Raw genomic sequence first — 19,278 nt, 5'->3', positions numbered from 1 at the left:
TGACTTTGGCCGCCTTTGTCTAGATCCATGGATTCCATCTTCCGCGAGAACTACGGTGGTGATTCACGGGTTGTCGCATAGAATCATGTACGGTAGTATACACCAAGTGACCATCTTGACATAGAAGAAGCCAATCTTCTTGACTCGTAAGCTATATTCATATTAGCCCAGAGAGAGCAATACTCTTTTCGCTCGCGCTGACTAGAATCGGATGCACAAAACAAGCTCTATAATACATTATGTTTCTGTGACAGGGTGTTTTGTCTGCATCTCACTTTCACGCCGAACTGCATGAAGTATGTCCTGGACTTTTCCTCCCAAGGCATCTCTCGGTGCTGGCGCAGTCGAGAAAGATAATTCTTCTTACCTATGCAGGCCAGGCAGGCTTGTCGGTCATAGAGACCTTGATTCTAGACATGTTGATGACAGACAATCCTCCGAATGAGGGCGACAGTGGAAGGTGGATTGGTGCAAGAATCGGTACAGTGAAAATTGGGAGAGGAATTCGGTGTCGGAACCTGGGGGCGGTCACAGAATTATCAAGGACGGAGAAACCTCCAAACCGGCTTGTTTATATGTGGTCCTCTGTTCAACGGTGGTTGTGGGCTTGCCCGCCAATACCCCGGTCAATGTTTCTCCACCAGATGCAACATGACGCAGGTCGGATATAGGGATTCTGTGCAGATTTTGAGGGATACAGTGAGTGCAGATGAGAAAACGGGCTGTAGCGTATTGTTACCAGGGAATTCCATAGGTTGTTCAAGTCGGCGGAAAAGGCATGCAGTTTGGTGAGGTGGTCTGTGAATATACTTCACCGGTTTGAAAAGCGGTTGATATCGGTGGTTAATTGCTGTATTCTAGATAACTATTAGGCCCTGTCAAATTTCGATTATAATCGGGTCATGGGCACAACCCTCTTCCAAGCAGGCTACGGCTATTCGTGATTATCTGCGTGTAAAGTTAAGAAAGAATAATATAAGAAAGCTTTTTAGTACTAACATCAACGATAAAAATTCAGTAATAAACGATAAATCAACGTAATGAACAACGGTATGTATATGAATAATATCTAGCGAAACAGACGCAAAACAGACGCAAGACAGAAGGGAATATGAAAACCAAATGATAAAACAGAATGATAAAATTGCATTTAGTGCAATCTGACACACTTGGGAAATCCATGGACCCAATCCCTGGCCATTTCGCCTCAAAATACCCCTTTTAGATACTTGGAGAGGTAGAGGGTCCCTTGTCAGTGGATTTGGATTAAATCACCCAGACAAGATCACTATGGTGATATTGGGAGATATTGAGCTCCAGCAATTATTGCTAGATTTGTTTAGGTATTGGTTCTATTCTATTTTTTGAGCTTTATAAGAGATAACTCTTTCACTTCTGACCACTTACCATTCCTCGTTTCACAAACCGTCCCAAATTTCCTGCTTGACATCAAGACAGTAGCAGTGGGCATTCAGAGAACTCAGGCGCGTGGCAGTCGGCAGCGATATATAAACCGAACGTTCCGATAGCTTTCATCGGGTTCACCAGAGCCAAATGACAGTGGGAGCCCGCCCACGTCATAGTACGGAAAGTATAGCCTTGAATCTTCTAATAAATGAGCACCCCCACCTTGAACCAGTCAACGTAGAACAAGTGCAGAAACAATTCATAGCCGCCGCTTCTTGTGTGTCAAGGCTGGCTCCAAGAATTTGATATGACGTTTAACCCGTGGGGAACAGTAGCAATTCCTTTTCGGGGGCCAGGAATTAACCAAATGGTCTGCACGACCAAAGTGGGAATTTGCTTGTTGATCATCGAGGAGCTCTTGAACCGACTTAGGAAAGCCGCCAATCCTTTGGAAGAACGAAGAACCGGCAATCCCAATTGATGTCATTTCATGAAGTCCATTGATTGAAAATCCCACCTTTTTGCGGTAGTATCCACATACGCGGCAACCATCATCATCATCAACGTCCCCAAGGCGTTGGCCACGGGCCATTTCAAACCTTGCGCCTGGAAATTCCACCATGACCAGTTTTACCAGGTCCCTGGAATATGACCGGGAGCACAGGACTGAGCCTTTACAGAAAAAGACTCCTTGGCTTTTGATTGGCAACTCATCGAGTTCGAAGAAGAAAAAAGCGGTCGCCAAGATAGTTCTCACTAGTTCAGTCGGAACAGTAAAATGCATCTTGGACATCCCTTCTAATTTGCTCACATCGTCCAACCGAGGAAGTGGCTCAGGCAACTCGTGATTCAGCCGAAAGATGTTTGATCTTTCCACATCTGGCACGAAATTGAGTGCCTCATGGAATCCTTGCTCGCCATCCATACATGGGGAGGACATCGTCGCTCGGATCATGCGAGGGATAGCACTGTCTTGCAGTATACGACTAGCACCCTCAATTGGCTTAGCCACGGAAGAAAATGAGCCCGTTCCCACTGACAAGAGTAGATCATGGGTTTTTGCAGAGGGCCAGATGACTACTGACTCCTTGAGCGCAATTGCCAGAGGATTGTTGGCTCTGACTCCGCCATCCTGCAGCGCACCAAAGCCTGGGAGGGATTTTGATCGGAAAAAGCTGCATGTCATTAGTCACCGTCTTCAAAGCTACCTGGGATACTTACAAGGGGGCTGCGACGCTGCATTGAGCTCTATTGGTATTGTTCATCAGTAAAGCTCTTCGTTCGTTCCAAATCAAATTGATAACAGTTCAACCCAACTCACACTTTCCATACGTGAGGATTCTCATCCGCCGTCTTAGGGACAAGGAACTCGTATGCTGCACTCGCTTCTCGCTGGCCCATTCCACGATAATTTGCCAAGACACAAGCTTTTCCATCAGAAGTACGACTCGTGATAATGGCGACTCGGCAACCGGTGGAGCTTGTCGTCGTGACATCGAACATCCGGCGTTGGGGGTCGACCACTCTTTGCAAGGCATCCTCTAGTCTTTCTGAGTCGTACTGACAATCAGCTAAAAAGCACGCCAGGCTTTTTATCCATGTAGCGCACCGGGATATCGGGGATTTTGGTGCATGCTTAGGAGGCGATCCGAAAATCATCCGAGCAAAAGCCGGAAATTTGGCGCAACTCTCCTCTGCAGATAGGCCATTCAATATCATATCTACCGCCAAAAGCGCCCCTTTTTTTACGGATCAGAGTCTTTCATCCACAGGTGCAGTCTTCTTTGTCACGGATGATCTTACCAACACTTGTCCCCGCAAATAAATCGGCGACCTGTGCTATCGATATTCCGCCAATCCGCCTTTCTAGTGCTCGCAGAAGCCCTAATTGGACGATACCACGAACCCCTCCCCCATCTAGACTTAACACGATTGGCCCCTTGGTTGGTGGAAGTTGACGAACCGTGAGATTCACTGCCTCGTCACAGATAGGGCATTTTGGTAGGTCGATGTGGTACTCCGTACGGGGACTTTTAGTCCCATATATGACAACGCAATTATCACAGATTGTATGCCTGCAAGGCAACATATGCTCTGGTGGTCCACACATGCAAGCAAAGCAAGTTGTTGTTGAATGCAAGCCCCCCCATCGGCGATGGAACTGAACTAGCGCTTCGTGACGGATGTCTGCTGAGACCTTGGACTTCAATTGAACAAAGCCCTCGATGAAGCGGTGCAAAACTTTATTGCAGACTATTTCAGCGTCTACCCCTTCCCAGGCATTCCGACAATATGCCCGATAAAGGGCGTTGAAAACCATTTTCGGCTCGAAAACTACGATGATTGAAATCATTAGTGACAGAGTAAACCATAGGCAAAGATAGCTTACGATGCATCCCAGGCGGATAAGCATCCAGAAGGAGAGCCGAGGCTATGAAGTTGTAAAGCTCATTCTCAGGACAAGCAGAACTTGCAAATTGAGATTTTAGCTCTACAAAACAACTGACCATTGCTGGTTTCCTTTTATAACCCTCTCGTGCCACCAAAAGACAGTCAAGGTTGGCTGGGTTTGAACTTCCCATCCGAAGTTGAAGACCTCGGCCCCAGAGTGCGCTGAGGTGCACGGCTGAGAATGAGAGGCATTTCTCTTTCTGTAATGATTGGATCTCTTGGATTTGCTCAAGAACCAGGCTTCTCAATGGGTCGAATGCAACGGATGGGGACAAGCCTGACCGGTCACGGATATTTAGAACTGTGATTCTGTGCTGCCCTAACCATGCACTGGGTAATTCAAAGTCATCATCCGCATCATGCGCCTCAGTTTGAGGGTTGCCTGACAGCACAATAACAACACGCATCATACCGTGGATATGTGAAGCCCCAATTGATAGGGTCCCAGTCGGTGCATCTAGCAGCTGTTGTACATTTCGCATGTCAGAGGCGGTGTCGACAAAAAAGCAAAGAACTTGTGTCCATGGCAAAATCTTGTGTCTAATCACTTCTTGTTGAAGGTCTGCTAGAGGCTGAGACTTCCCAAGGGCGAGAGGATATCGTCGATGTCTGTCTCCAGACCACCTCAGCAAGCAACTGTCACCCACCCCAGCTTGGCTAAAAGGGTTACTCTCGGCAAATATGACAGGATGCTCAGTATGTGCAGTTGCTGTACTAAGATGCGCTCGAATCAGCCCAGCAGGACCCTTGCGTGTGACGTTATTGTGAGGAAACAAAGCTTGAAGGGCCTTTATGCGATTTCCATTGCCAGCAAAATAGACAAGAGATGGATATTGCGAGTTGGGGTGGCTCATTCCCTGAATAATTTCTTCAAATCGCCCCGTGTCTACCAAAGAACTGCCGGTAGTATCAGAGAGTATATCGAGCCACGCCGCCATAATGATCCCCTGCGCATTGCAAGTAATATGGCTTCCTGAGAGCACTGGTGCTTTTATATTATTTATTTCCGGTATCTCCAATCTTGTGAAACGATTTCCTGCCATCAATTACTTAACAACTCCGTGTGACAGCTCTGTCATAGCGATAAGTGGGTTGGCCCTCACATTCTTCCACTAGAAATCAGACTCTAGCCATTATTTGTGAGTGTATAAGTTATATGAGGTCATTTAATCTAGTATCCAGTCTCTAATATCAAAATTCTGATGGTATTTTCCTCTGGCCAAACGTCCTCTCGGTTTAGTGCGAGAATTTAACTTCTGATTACATAGAAACTACTAACAGCTTGCGACAGCGCCCTCTTCAATTTTTGCGGTATTTCTTTGATTCGCAATGGAAAAATGAGGGCAAGTTATCCTCCCCAGAGATGCCACAACAGCTAATATAAATAAGTTGCATCGGCCCTTCGTCTATGGTTACATTTTCATATATTGGATCACATCGTCTGCTATGCAGTCTGGTATATTAGAGAATGTGAGAAAGCAAGCGGGGCATGCTCAACCTGGTTCAGCTAATAATATTCATGCAAACACCATTCTCAGCCAAAACCATGATACGATTTATACAATAATGTTAAAAAAAGGAGGCGCAAATGGATTGGAGATACAATGTTACGGTTAGCATAGCAGATTGGGCTCTCCTTGCTGGATACTTGGTAATTCCAGGAACATTTACTTCGCTGAAAGAATCAAGTCAGGTGGAGGAAATCTTAAAAACGAACAATGCTGGGCGGGCAGTATTATAGACGCGCTCGAAATCAGTTTCACCTTTTTACTCTCTTTGATTCTTTTCCAAACTTAACCCTGAAATGCGCTAGTCTATGTTTGGATTGGGCAATTTCCAAATCCTGAAACGTATTGTAACTCCAAATCACATGATGAGTCGTATGTAATATATTGGAAAGAATGATGTCTTCTAAACGTATGGACAAGCCACATTTTGTTAGCGGTGTGATAAAATTAGAAATTCTTCCCACCACTGCCAGACATAATTGACGATGAAGGGACCAGGCCGCAGAGGGCGCCCGTGGAGACGTCTGCCATCACCATGGAGGAGGTCGAACGGCAGCTGCTGGCGACAAAGTCTTGGAAAGCGCCTGGTGAAGATGGCCTACCGGCGATAGTGTGGAAGATGACGTGGCCCGTGGTCAAACACGGGGTCCTGGAGCTGTTCCAAGCGTCGGTGGATGAAGGCACATTGCCCAAGCAGTGGAGACATGCGAAGATCATACCACTCAAAAAGCCGAACAAAGAGAACTATACGATTGCGAAGGCCTGGAGGCCGATCTCACTCCTCGCGACACTGGGCAAGGTCCTGGAATCTGTCATCGCAGAAAGAATCTCACACGCGGTGGAAACCTACGGCCTACTTCCGACCAGCCACTTTGGGGCTCGTAAGCAGCGGTCCGCGGAGCAAGCGCTCTTACTTTTGCAAGAGCAAATCTACGCGGCGTGGCGTGGCCGACGGGTCTTGAGCCTGATCAGCTTCGATGTCAGAGGAGCCTACAATGGGGTCTGTAAGGAGCGATTGCTTCAAAGGATGAAAGCGCGAGGGATCCCGGAGGTCCTGCTTAGGTGGGTCGAAGCGTTCTGCTCGGAGCGAACGGCGACCATCCAAATCAATGGGCAAGCATCTGAGGCCCAAAGCCTCCCACAGGCTGGACTGCCTCAGGGTTCTCCACTGTCTCCGATCCTGTTCCTCTTCTTCAACGCAGACCTCGTACAGCGACAGATCGACGGCCAGGGAGGCGCGATTGCCTTCGTGGATGACTTTACTGCGTGGGTGACCGGACCGACTGCGCAGAGCAACCGGCACGGTATTGAAACAATCATCAATGAAGCACTCGACTGGGAAAGAAGAAGTGGTGCGACTTTTGAAGCAGATAAAACTGCCATTATACACTTCGCCCCCAAGGCTAGCAAGTTGGACTCGGAGCCATTCACTATCAAGGGAGAGACTGTTGAACCCAGAGACCATGTCAAGGTTCTTGGCGTCATCATGGACACGAGACTCAAATACAAGGAACATATGGCGAGGGCAGCGTCCAAGGGACTCGAGGCGGCGATGGAGCTTCGGCGGCTTCGGGGTCAATCCCCAGCAACAGCGCGGCAGCTATTCACATCGACTGTAGCCCCGGTGGTGGACTATGCCTCCAGTGTCTGGATGCACGCATTCAAGAATAAGAACATCGGGCCGATCAACCGAGTGCAGAGAGTAGGAGCGCAAGCGATTGTCGGGACATTCCTCACAGTTGCGACCAGCGTAGCGGAAGCGGAGGCTCACATCGCCACGGTGCAACACCGGCTCTGGAGACGAGCTGCGAAGACGTGGACAGACATCCACACCCTACCAGCAACCAATCCCCTCCGCAGGAGTACTGCTCAGATCAAGAAATTCAGAAGATACCACCGCTCGCCATTATATCAGGTCGCAGACGCGCTGAAGAGCATTGATATGGAAACACTGGAAACCATCAGTCCATTCACATTAGCACCATGGGAGGAACGTGTACAGGGCGATGGCCAGAATGTACCAGAGACACAAACCGAAACGGGCGGTATAATGCGAATCGCGGTCAGCAGTTCGGCGCGGAATGGGATGGTAGGATTTGGCGTGGCGATTGAGAAGCAGCCACCTCGATATCGAAAACCGAGGCTGAAAACTTTCTCCGTCACGCTGGGTGCAAGAATCGAGCAGAACCCATACTCCGGCGAATTGGCAGCAATGGCATATGCACTGGGCACGCTACGGGTCACGCTGCTCACGAGCAACAAAGCGGCGGCTCTCACGCTGAAGGACCCTCGACAGCAGTCGGGCCAGGAACACATCTGCCAAGCATACAAGCTGATCAAGAGACTACGGAAGCACGAGAACCGCATCAACAACTGTTGGGTCCCGACCAGCGAAGATAATCAACTGCTAGGCCTAGCAAAAGAGCAGGCTCGGACGGCGACCCAAGAGGATTCTACCCCGCAAGCACAGGTCCCCCGGGTGAAGTCGACAACACTGAACATCTCAAGATCCCAAGCAGTCCCCAAAAATTGCCTGCCAGAGAATGTAGGGAAACACTCCAAACGAGTGGATGCAGCACTCCCAGGAAAACATACCCGACAATTGTATGATCGATTATCGTGGAAAGAAGCAAGCGTGCTAGCCCAGCTCCGGACTGGCATGGCGAGACTCAATGGATACCTCTATCGAATCAACGTCGCAGAGTCAGATCAGTGTGCATGTGGACAAGCAAGAGAGACCGTGGAGCACTTTCTCTTTCGATGTCAGAGGTGGACCACACACCGGACGGAAATGCTGCAATGTACTCATACTCACCGAGGCAACATATCATTTTTCCTGGGCGGGAAATCGCCTTTGGATGACCAGAACTGGAAGCCGAATTTGGAAGCAGTGCGAGCCACAATACGGTTTGCAATCGCCACGGGCCGACTCGACGCCGCTTAACCGTGTCGACCAACACAGATTAACCCTACCCCAACCTAACACCCACCAACTACCTTGTGCCAGAGACGGTAGACGCGCTTCAATTGCCGAGGATAGGATGTTGAACACTTGGATAAGCGCCTTCAAGCAAGTCTACTAACTAAACACTAACCCACAAGGACCCGCTAAGATATTGACATCTGAGATGACATACACTGAAAGGAATCTTGTATGGGCTGCAAGGAGACATAGCATTAGCAAAGACGTGTATATTTAGATCTGTGATAGTTGCCCTTTCGGTTCAGCCTCCGGGCGTTAATAAATTGTGTGTGTGTGTGTGTGTGTGTAGTATACATGTAAAACATGGTACTTGGACAACAAGGTGGATAGAATATGTATTTTTAGATTCAGCCCAGATAGCAAATAGAGAGAGTCCGCATCCGTAGTGAGCAAGTTGCTCCCATTTCCCCATTGTACTATTTATTTCTAGGAAACAGTCAATCTATCCTTTTCCCCTTCTCCCATCGCTGAAATTGCCCGAAATTAAAGGTTGATATTCATTCTGAGTGTAAATAAACCGAAGCAAAACGGAGACGACTTAACAAGTATGCCGAGCAAAGTCCTCACATCGCCAGCGATGGAAAACAAATTTTGCTACCATTCTCCTCACATTTAATGCTAGGATAACTGGATCGCTTTCAAAATGCCGAGATCTTTGGCCGCTTTCCCCCACCCTAGATATCCATACCCAGATCATCTTCTACAACGTAGCCTTGCTTCCTCAGCTCGTCCATATAAGCGTATGCAGCAGCTTCAAATCTCCCAATGTATGCATCGTCGAGGTTATTGAAATCAGTTTCCGGAATTCTCGCTCTTCTCAACCATCTCTTATAGAACTTGCTTAATTTGGGTGGAGGCCGATTTTGACCAGATCCGCTCCTTATATCATTATTGAGGCCATTGTTGTTCGGACCGTTGCCATCCTGACCACTGGTATTCTGACCACTGGTATTCTGATCACTGGTATTCTGATCACTGGCGTTCCGTGCATTAGGACTGGAGTCATCGACAAACAGATCATTGTCTTCATCGTCCTCACTGTCCAATTCCTGCTTCACCGAAACTGAATCAAGCCGCTGTGTGTTGTTCGCCGCTGGTTGGCGACTTCCTAGCCTCCACCCTTCGGGATCCACCTCCATACCTTGTGCACTTGGTATAGAAGGCTCTCTTGTAAGCTCGCGCTTTATTGTAAGCTCGCGCTTTATCCTCTCCTGCTTCTGTGCTTTGAATAAATCCAGCGGGCAAGGAGTGGGTGAACGATCAGGGCTGTCTCTTCCTATTTGGCCTTGCCACTGAATGTGACGTTCCTCCTGCTTATCCCAAGCCTCGGAGATCTTTTGCTCTGCCGTGGCTAGGTCAGTGAGTCTGACCAGATCTTGCTTGGTAATCCAGGAGTTGCCCCTGGTCAATAATCCCTGATGCGCAGCATCGATTCCTTGCCATTTAACTTTGACAAAGGCCGGGGGAGCTATTTTGTAGTCCTTGTCCGGGTCTGCTTTTCTTTCATAAAATGCCACACCAACAAAGCCGACGATGTTGTCCCTACTGTATCTATAATGTTCTTCCCCGTCCTCCCCTTCGTACATCACGCACGAAATTCGGGTCTTTTTTTTGGATACTTTCTGCAGCCCTTGGGTGTTGTACCCATTTCCAGGCTGGACCCGGTATTTCGCCGCTTTGTAGGGCCCGTACCGAACCAGCAGTACGTTTGACCGTCCAAGACGACTCCAGGCGTCTGGTTCTCCATCGCGATCGCTGCCAATTGAGAGCTTCTTCAGGTCAGTCAGGACCTCATCCGACGAGTCCGACGGGTCATTGGCGCCGACAGAAGCAGGACTACCAGATTCAGTTGCGTTCTCAGCCATATGACCCGACCTTGGGCCGGCCACAGGGGATCCAGATGGTTCCCTTTCAGACCCGGCGTCGCCCATAGGCTGGTCGTTCGGTTCACCTGGAACCGTTTCTCGCGTACCATCAGGACTTGGCTGCTCCTCTTGAGTGTTGTACGGGGGTTTCGACTGTGACTGAATCGACTGGCTTTGGTTTGTTATATGCGCGCCGGTACCTTTACTGGAATCCGGCTGGATGTACGAGGCTTGCGCATCCGCAGCAGCAGCCTTGGGTTGAGAGACTCCACTCCCGCTTTCAGCCATTCTTTGCAGATTTCGTATATTATAATCCTTTGGTGCCTGATTCCTCATACTGCGTTTTGAAACTCCTTCAGGGTTTGAGGAAGACATAGCCCAGTATAGCTGAGAATGTTCTCCGAAATGGATAAATGGATATTCTTGAGACGGATGAAAGAGCCTCCCTTATTTATAGTTCCAAGTTTATGCTAGACTACCTTGCTTGCTTCTTTGTTGTCTGTCCCTTCCCCCATCTTCCCTCCTCCCTCCTTCCGTTCCCCAGAGATCGTCACCAACCGAAAGTGGATGTTTTTACCATTAGCTTAACCACCCACTCCTAACAAACTCTCCTCTCCTAACCCTCTCCTAATAACCTTCTCCTAACAACCCTCTCCTAACCACCCTCTCTTGACCACCCTCTCTTGACCACGCATTTTAATAGCCACTGGTTAGTGTCACTTGTTAACCGTTGCACGGTGTCTGACCTTCTCTCTCACGATGTTCTTCTACTAAGTTACATTGGTTATGTCCTGGGCAATACACAGGCCAGGGTGGCGTCCGATTCAGCAGCTACTTCGCTCTTGCTATTCACCTTAAAAGCTCAGTTTTCCCCATGTCCTCGCTCCAACAAGTACACGACCAACGACCTAAATGGCTGACCCAAAAGCGGAGTCCTTGCACGATTTTGCAATCATCACCATAATCAATATCTTTGTATTGCTCTACTTCTACCTTTTTGTGATCCATTTTCTGCTCTTCTATTTCCCCTTATCCCCCAGAGGAATTTTGGACTCCCTGTCCGTGCTAGTCTTTTGCGCAGGTGTCATCTTCTGGTGCACATCCAGCGTTTTCTACCGCTTTCTAGATGCTTTCCGGGGCAATGATGCGGCAGAGTGGCAAAAGCTGGAGTTTGGAGCCGCTTTAGTCCTGATTTGGGCAGCCACCGTTCCTTCCGTGGTTGTGTTATTCCGCACCGAACCCTACCTCGAGCTCGGATACATATCTGCCTTTACCGTCGTTGCTGTCGAGATTCTGGTGGATTTTGTAATCTGCGATCCAAGCTGCTGTGCAGTGCGGTACCGGTTTCCGTACAGCTGCGTTTCATTGGGCTTACTTTCGCTCATACCAACCATTTATGCCCTCACTGGGACATCCCAGAGTGCACCCTCATTGGCGATACATCACGGGCAAATGGCCATCTGGAATTCTCTTGGCACTACATTCTATCTGTTTTATCCGTTGGAAAGGATTGGCGTGGTAAATGGCTGGCGGCCCAGCCTCTATGTGATGCATTTAGTCCTGGCCTACAATGCCGTCACTTATTCAAGTGCTGTCTTGCATGCGGTGGCTCAAAACATAGCTTAAGGTTTATTGGGTCCTGGAGAAGGTGTGGCAGACTACAAAGTCGGCGTGAGTAGAACATTTGTTAATTACCTCTCATATCTGGCCCTTGCCTGGATTCCTTCCATGTCGATCAACAAGGCTACATCCCTGGTGTTGAAATCTGGACGATTCAATGTTCTTCATCTAATCACAATTTATCGTGATAGCCAAGATCTTGTGTACTTCAGATCGCTGACAATCTGTATATATTTCCGAGACATAACCCCCGTATCGTATAGCAAACGTCCCAAACTGCCTCCCAGACTAATTTATTGTTTGTGTGATAAGCTCACGTATACATAGTATATGTAGCGTCTTGAGATAAGCAATCAATTAAGAACAACTATAGTCGGCATTGAATACTCTATCAGGCGTAACGCGAGGAAGCCTGTCGCTATTCGCGTTCAGGGGAACTCGTACATACCATGTGGGTCTCGCAGCTCATATCTCCATTCACCCTGTATGTGCTGATAATCAATTCCTCTTGCACGATAGTAGACGTGGGTGGTTTTTGCCCGGTCAACCGACCACCCTATAGGTAAACCCTATCACCCAGTGCCTTAGTCCTGGTGACAAACTTGTGCAATCTTAGTGAAAAGTCGACACGAAGATCGCACCCTAAACGTAAGAGATCACATTTCCACTTCTATTTGCTCTCCAAGCAAACGGCCTAATGCCCATTGACATGTAAATGTTAGATGTTTACACCGGGTCAACGCAGATCTCGCTTGAGCTACTACTGTCACTTATTTTGTAGGACATGGCACTTGAGCAAACTGTTCTTGAATTGCTGTACAGGTGGACCGCAATATAATCGTTCCGACCGTCACTCGCCGTTTCAGCCACCACCTGATCCGTTGCCCCACGTGAACCGTGCGCCGACATGACCTGTTCTCCCCTTGAACGTTCTTATTAATTCCTCTCGAACACGACTCGTCGTTCAATATTCTGGTTGCCAATTTCGGTGAAGATACCATGGCCACCGCTATGGTCAGTTGGTTGCTTGTCGCTCATGCCGAACGACCATTGAGCTTGACAACGCGCTTCACAAGACCTGGCGGCCTGCGGGTGAAGAGCGGCTGCAAAAACGGCACTGAGCCTATTTATCAGTGACCGGATAAAATAGCTTGCTAACGCGATGCATGACCCACAGATATTAGACATTTTCCTCTGCGCAATGTCTGTGCAACTTGACTGGGTGCTCAGATAGATGCGTGCTTATAAGCCTCTTGCTGTCCGGAGCGGATGAATGAAGTGAGCATAGAGGACAATGCTGGAGACCTTGCCGTGTGAGATTCTGATGCTGATTGCAGATTGGGTAAGCCCAGCATGTTTGTTTTGTTTGGTCCAGGTACTGACCGCCCGTCAGCTGCCAGTTACCACTCTGCGCGTTCTCAGCCGCGCCTCGTCCAGATTGTATGCAGTGTTGGTTCCTCGGATATACCGTACAGTTTCATTCTGTGCAGCAAGTGAATGGGCACTGAATGTGTTGGATGTCGACCCCTTCTTTCGCCATCTCGGTCCTTCCCGAGCCGCGGACTATCTCTAGCACACGCGGCACCTACAGATCAGGGCTCCATTCCATCTTGTTCGGTTTAATCGATGTGCATACTACAACATCTTTCGTGCCGCGGGGCTGCCAGAGTCCCCGGCCCCGCTGGGAGCATCGGATGATGCGACGGCATATCAGCAATTCCTGGACGACGTGAAGGATCAATTGCAGCTGATTTTCACCCACTTGGAGCCGAATAGACTGAGCATATTTGAGTCAGTATAAGCGATACCCATCGACTAGACCTGTGGCTGACTAACAATAGATGGCGACTGGGGACATGTGTTCCAGTGGGGGTTCTCGACCAGGAAGGCTATCTCAGTCAGTACCAACAGCGCCTCACTCGTCTCTCACTCGTCACTGATGGGACCTGCCCTGAAACGTCGCACCGCTTGGAAGGAATGTCCAGACTAACCTGTCTGACGGCGTTTGAGTGGGAAGGACTCCAACATCCGTCCGAGGTTGATTTGTTGCGACGGTGCATCCGTCAGAACTGGAGCTGCCTAGATCAACTGTCCATCGGCTTCGTTCTATCGGCTTTTGCCCGTGCTCTGTGCTGGCAGAGCCTTGGGCTTTAGCGACCGGAGCTTGAGGATGGGGGTAGAGGGACCGGCGTCACTACGAACGAGGATACGGGGATTGCGAATCCCATAGCTCTTTCCGCTCTGTCCACGCTGTCATTGTCAAAGGTGACCTTGCCCCTGGATATCTCATCGGGACACAATGCGATATTCTACTCTCTGCGGTCGCTTACGCTGCGTGACTGCCCGAATCAGTTGCATCTCGTGCAATTACTGTCTTGGTCACAGAAGCCGCTCCGACTGACGCATTTCGAATTCTCTTTCGATTATCTGCTACACGAACCGGGCGAAGGATATAGCCTTTCTGCTGTTGTGCGGTTCTTATGTTCATTTCGTGGGCTGCAGCTTCTGCATTTGAGGCTGTCCAATTTCCCATCGTCAAAATCCCACATCCAGGACACCATCCGGCACCACCAGACCACGTTGAAAAGCCTTGTCTACCATGAGCGCCAACTCGCACCAATCGATGCTGATGGCTTATTTGAGGATGATCGGGATGTGTCGCCCGCTTGGGTTACGAATTTGTCTACCGGTGTAGACCTGGGCCAGGTGTGTGCTCTGGCTTTGTGTGCTAGTCCGTCTGCGGCTGTAAGTTTTTCTCGGTCCAGTAACGAGTGCCGCTAATGAGAACAGCGTCGGTGCCTTCGACCTACTGCCAAGCATTCCCAGCTTCAGATTCTACATCTGCGGTTCAGCGGCCTCGAGCGATTCCATCGAGATATCCCACGAGAGATTACCACTTATCTAAATGGGATACGCAAAGGATATTCATGGCATCCTCGTTCGTGCTGGAGTTCCGTGAACCGGGACGTCTCTAATGATAGCCACAACTACCCTCCTATTGTTGATGAGTACTTTGATAGGTCACCCCTCGAGTTTGTAGACTCGCAGGAGGTAGTGCTTATGTCTTCTGCGGCAATTGCAGAGGCTGAGGATTTCGTGTCATTTGCGGACTGGGCATTTGGCCCCGACGGACTGCCAGCCCTGCAGGTTCTCGCGTTTGGGGACTTCTCTCACGGTGATCGATATAGGAGCCAGCAGTTTCTAATGCGTCGTGTCTATCCTTTATCGGAGGGCGGTGGCAAGGAACTTGCCGGCCTTGCATGCGATGATACGACGCGGCTGCCCTTTTGTTCAGCAGATATGAGTGACCCTTCGATTTGGGATGGTGCTATGGTGGACGGGGCTCGTTTTCTGTCCGCATGCCCAGGGGGTGGGTTAATGGAGTCACCGTACGAGTTGTAGGTCTGCATGTGGCTTCCTTGATTCTTCCTTGTGGTGCGCGGTGGACCACGCGGCGCAACGCGTCCCGCGATGGATTTGGTCAAATAAGGCGGTTGCTTTTGATCATGATCTGCCGCACTCGTGTTGCTACCTAGAAAATATATAATTTGCACCTCTAAATTTTAGTTTACAGTATCTCACTGTAGGTGTATGAACTCATCGTGCCTGACCAGATATTAATGAAAGCAAGTCCAATAGATATTGTACTCATCATTAACTAGCAGCCCTGACCAAGATGTAAAATCGGGCAATTTCAGCAAAATGTTAACCGGTTTATGTGCGCACCCGCGATTCCTTGCCGGCCCTCATTTATATGATCGTGACAGGGCGTCGTCAACGGCAAATACAAGGATATCCACCCTTAGCAAGGCATCCTCTTATTGAGCCTGGTGGTGAATGAGGCATTTCATGCGGGTGTGTTTATCATCCGAGTAGCTTGAACATACCCCCCATGCAATCTCCTAGGATCTAGTCTATTGTATCGTAATCTTCTTGACCATTGATATAAAAGATACAGTTTACCCGAGCTTGTTCTCTCCTATCCCTGTTTTCTACAATCTGGATAGCGACGAGCTTTGGAATCCAAACCACTCAATGGACTCTCCTGCTTCTCCGTCTCAGTCTGGACGAGCCAACAAAAGAAAACGTGAACCTCCAGATCAGTCTTTTATCCCCGTTGACACGCCAGGAAGATCGGAACAGGTAATAGATTCTTTGAAACGAGCGTCACGGGGCGAGACAAGCGTTAGGTTTCTCTTTCACCTCTTATAGCCGGCTCTAACCAAACATTCCAGACAATTCCGGCCAGTGCAGCCTGTTCTTTGACTAGCAACATGTCCCAGATTCTATAAAGCCATCCTTCTTTAAAGTCGTCCTCTGCCGTCGATCTTCTCGACCTCTATCTGTGTCTGTGGGAGTGCTACACGATCAAGTCGGCCGGCAAAATACGCTTGGAAGAGGAACGTCGCTTCCTGCAAGACTCAAACAAATGGTTGGTGAGGGAAAACAAAAAGCTTCAACAGTACTGCAATCATCAAGAACTACTGCTGTGGGATCATCGTCAGGCCTTCGTCTCTGTACACCAGGGTGTTCTCGGAACACTACAGAACAGTGACAGGCCCTCGTGTCAGATAAGTGAGCTACAATGAGACCGTGTAGGAGCAAATTAAATCAAGCTATCGTCGTCTGACCAAATTCTCGGGTACTGTAATATCTAAAAACGTGGTCTGACCGGTCTTGTAGGTCGACATAGTTCAACGGGTGGAGTATGTGTGGGGCGGGCATTCCCATTCCCCACACCTCACCAATGTATTTTCAGGGAACAAGATCATCCACCGGTTGCTTCTACGTAGATCAGGAGCCACCATCCCAGGGTAACTCAGTCTTCTTACGGTCATGGTCAAGGTTCTTCTTCAACTTTGTTTTTCTTTTTTTTTTTTCGATGAGCTTTCTGCTAGTCATCCTGACCTCTACATATAGACCCTATGAGATCACCAAATCTTCCTGGATCCTTGCGTCCAGAAACTGTCTTTCATCGTGAACGTGGTACTTTTTGCACGGGAAGGATGGGACAACTTTATCAAACTGGTTAGTTGGATTAATTTTCGATACTTAACACTGGCGCTGATGTCCCTTCAGACTACGATTCGGATCTGGATCTTGAATCAATTTGGAGAGAATTTCCCAATATACCAACACCGCCGCCTTGCCTCGCAGAAAGCTATAGCACTCTGTGCTCAAACCAATCCCTCAAGGGATGGTTAGAGTATACTCAGCATGGACATAAGGGGACTCCTGCCATTGAATGTGTCTTCTATCCCAGCTACGAGAACGTCCGCTCCTTCAGCTGGACGGGGCCAGATCCGTTATCCCAAGACACCTGCGCCGATGATATTTTCCTTTATGTATCGGCATTTTTCCTTTTTGAGCGGGTGGACTGGATAGAACTCCGGCTCAGTAAGCTCAGTACGGAAACCGGAGAGGCTGTCGAAGAGTATCCGTTCTTTCTTCCACGAGTTGAGTCAATGCTGGGAAACTTACGAAGGATACGTTGTCAGATAAGTGACATCCTCTCGCAGAATTCTACAGTGGGAAACATAACAAGCGCTGGACAATCACGGTTTCAGTTAGCTATACGGCCACGGGTAGAGATCACAGATAATTCTACCCCGTGGAGTTCGGTTCCTTTATCTCGCATTCACCCTTCTATACCCATGCCATTCCTTGACCCGCAGATCTTTGTACAGAATATAGTGGGAAATTGGGAACTCTGAATGTTTTGCTCTCATGGATTGCCTGTCATCAGCGTACTGTTTGGATTACTTGCACTAGGGTCCTTCACCGCCGATCCAAGCTTCGCGTGTCATTTCGCTTTCAACTCTAATGTACTATCCTAGAGGGTATTCGAACCTTTTCCCCTTCATTTTTCTTTTGTTCGTTCGATAGAAATATTTACTTCGCCACTGGTGTTCTGTTTCACCCTATCAGCCTAGGTGGTTCCGTTTTAGCTTTTGGATGAATGGTACACTATTGAAGATACAATCGGCACGTTGAGCTATAATTTCATCGATTTGATTCACGGATTCTAACTAGACACAGAAATTGGAATAACATGCTACGACAAAATGGTTGTAACGAAGCCTTGAGTTGTAAAGGTGAGACGTTTGAGCTGCACAACTTACAACTTTATAACCGGCCAACCGGCACAAAAGGGCGAGATCACTAATGGCACACGTGCAGCGACGGTGGAAGCACATTTTTGGAGCACTTTGGATTGATTCAGGAATGAATATGTATGCTGTCGATGGTGTGGAACCTAATTTAGATCTCGGTGTGTAATATTGGCTAGTGCGGAAGTCTACTTTGATGTTCGATGTTCCTATGGTTTTGTGGTTTCGTTCAGTAGGTAACAACCTCAAAATGCAATGGCGGTCTTATTTATTCCTCATTTATTTTTTTCATTCTGTGGGCAATCCTAGTTTGTTCCACAACTGGTGACAGGTAAGTGGGGGCGTGTTTTAATGCGGTGGTTCCATTCACCGTCGGTCAAAACAATGACCGGTCGAGTTAGATAGGGGACGTCAACTCCCGCAAATAATGGTACCAACCCCTTTCCCTTATGCTAAAGAAGCGGAGGGCTAATGGTGAGTTAGGTTGAATAATGCAACCCATATTGATGTCTCCTACGTGTTCGCGTTCATGGCCCTCAAAACGTTACACTTCAACCGGGTTCCAACCGGCCAATAACAAGCGAAGCAGAGTTGAACGGTTTCATTTCACAATATCGTTCTTTCCTTATTCGATTCCTGTCAAGGCATACCTTCCCGCCTAAACCTATGCGTGTGTTTTCTGGGTTCCAAATAATATGATTCGCGTGCGATCAACAATACCGCTTGACTTAGGCTGGAAAGGCTTCTATGAACCAAGGTCTACCTCGCTCTATATTCTCTTGTATACTTTATAACCAGTGACATTTAGGGCTCACTTGCTTTTGTAAGTCTTAAAAGTCTTCAACTAAGCTCTCTGCGCACACAAAGATGAATTGGTTTATTGGCACTAAATTGTGGATAGATGCAAAGTATGAGGAGCTCATGATCTATGCGTTGCAAATACTAATATTCTAAGCAATAGAGCCAAGAGATCTTTTCGTCTCTTGAAATCTTCTCGAAGAGAAGGCAGTTCAGTGCCTCCTGTGGAGTGTGCTGGATCTATGGGACGAAATGCACACACCATCCTACCCGAGACCGGCACGCTTCGCTGCCAGCTTTGCCATGGCCGGCGATTGTCTTTCTACCACACCAACCACTTAAGATATCTATCAATGTTTCCCCAGGAAGGGATCTGCTCGCGAAGGCGGACCGGCTGTGCGGCAATCAAGGCCAGGCTCCAAGCTTCCCATGCCCTCCCTGTGATATACGAACTTGCGGCAGATGATATGGTTTCCAGTAAGCTGCAGAATCTATCAATACGCTGAGAGCGCAAGCATTATAAAGCTGGCACAATC

General features: G+C 48.5%; 4 protein-coding genes across 4 annotated transcripts; 2 read left to right on the top strand and 2 right to left on the bottom strand.

Annotated features, from left to right (window-relative positions):
* Nucleotides 1–1,666: 1,666 nt before the first annotated feature.
* Nucleotides 1,667–4,796, bottom strand: N7525_002800 (patatin-like phospholipase family protein; the record flags this gene model as incomplete). The annotated part of the gene is made up of 4 exons (XM_061212454.1): nucleotides 1,667–2,582; nucleotides 2,729–3,146; nucleotides 3,178–3,741; nucleotides 3,797–4,796. The coding sequence occupies 4 exons, from the start codon at nucleotides 4,794–4,796 to the stop codon at nucleotides 1,667–1,669; spliced, it is 2,898 nt and encodes a 965-aa protein (XP_061069475.1).
* Nucleotides 4,797–9,023: 4,227 nt separating this feature from the next.
* N7525_002799 (uncharacterized protein) lies at nucleotides 9,024–10,502 on the bottom strand (the record flags this gene model as incomplete). The annotated part of the gene is made up of 1 exon (XM_002558413.1): nucleotides 9,024–10,502. The coding sequence occupies one exon, from the start codon at nucleotides 10,500–10,502 to the stop codon at nucleotides 9,024–9,026; it is 1,479 nt and encodes a 492-aa protein (XP_002558459.1).
* Nucleotides 10,503–12,833: 2,331 nt separating this feature from the next.
* Nucleotides 12,834–15,236, top strand: N7525_002798 (uncharacterized protein; the record flags this gene model as incomplete). Its single annotated transcript, XM_061212453.1, has 6 exons — nucleotides 12,834–12,926; nucleotides 13,228–13,344; nucleotides 13,408–13,625; nucleotides 13,676–13,937; nucleotides 13,989–14,579; nucleotides 14,625–15,236. 6 exons carry the CDS (start codon nucleotides 12,834–12,836, stop codon nucleotides 15,234–15,236), a joined length of 1,893 nt encoding a protein of 630 aa, XP_061069474.1.
* A 661-nt stretch (nucleotides 15,237–15,897) lies between these two features.
* On the top strand, nucleotides 15,898–17,548 carry N7525_002797 (uncharacterized protein; the record flags this gene model as incomplete). Its single annotated transcript, XM_061212452.1, has 3 exons — nucleotides 15,898–15,977; nucleotides 16,129–16,409; nucleotides 16,914–17,548. The coding sequence occupies 3 exons, from the start codon at nucleotides 15,898–15,900 to the stop codon at nucleotides 17,546–17,548; spliced, it is 996 nt and encodes a 331-aa protein (XP_061069473.1).
* Nucleotides 17,549–19,278: the final 1,730 nt, after the last annotated feature.

Source organism: Penicillium rubens (genome assembly GCF_028828025.1).
Source record: "Penicillium rubens strain IBT 27055 chromosome Unknown utg000002l_segment0_segment0, whole genome shotgun sequence".
Classification (NCBI taxonomy): Eukaryota; Fungi; Ascomycota; class Eurotiomycetes; order Eurotiales; family Aspergillaceae; genus Penicillium; species Penicillium rubens.
This window is presented reverse-complemented; position numbering and strand designations above follow the sequence as displayed.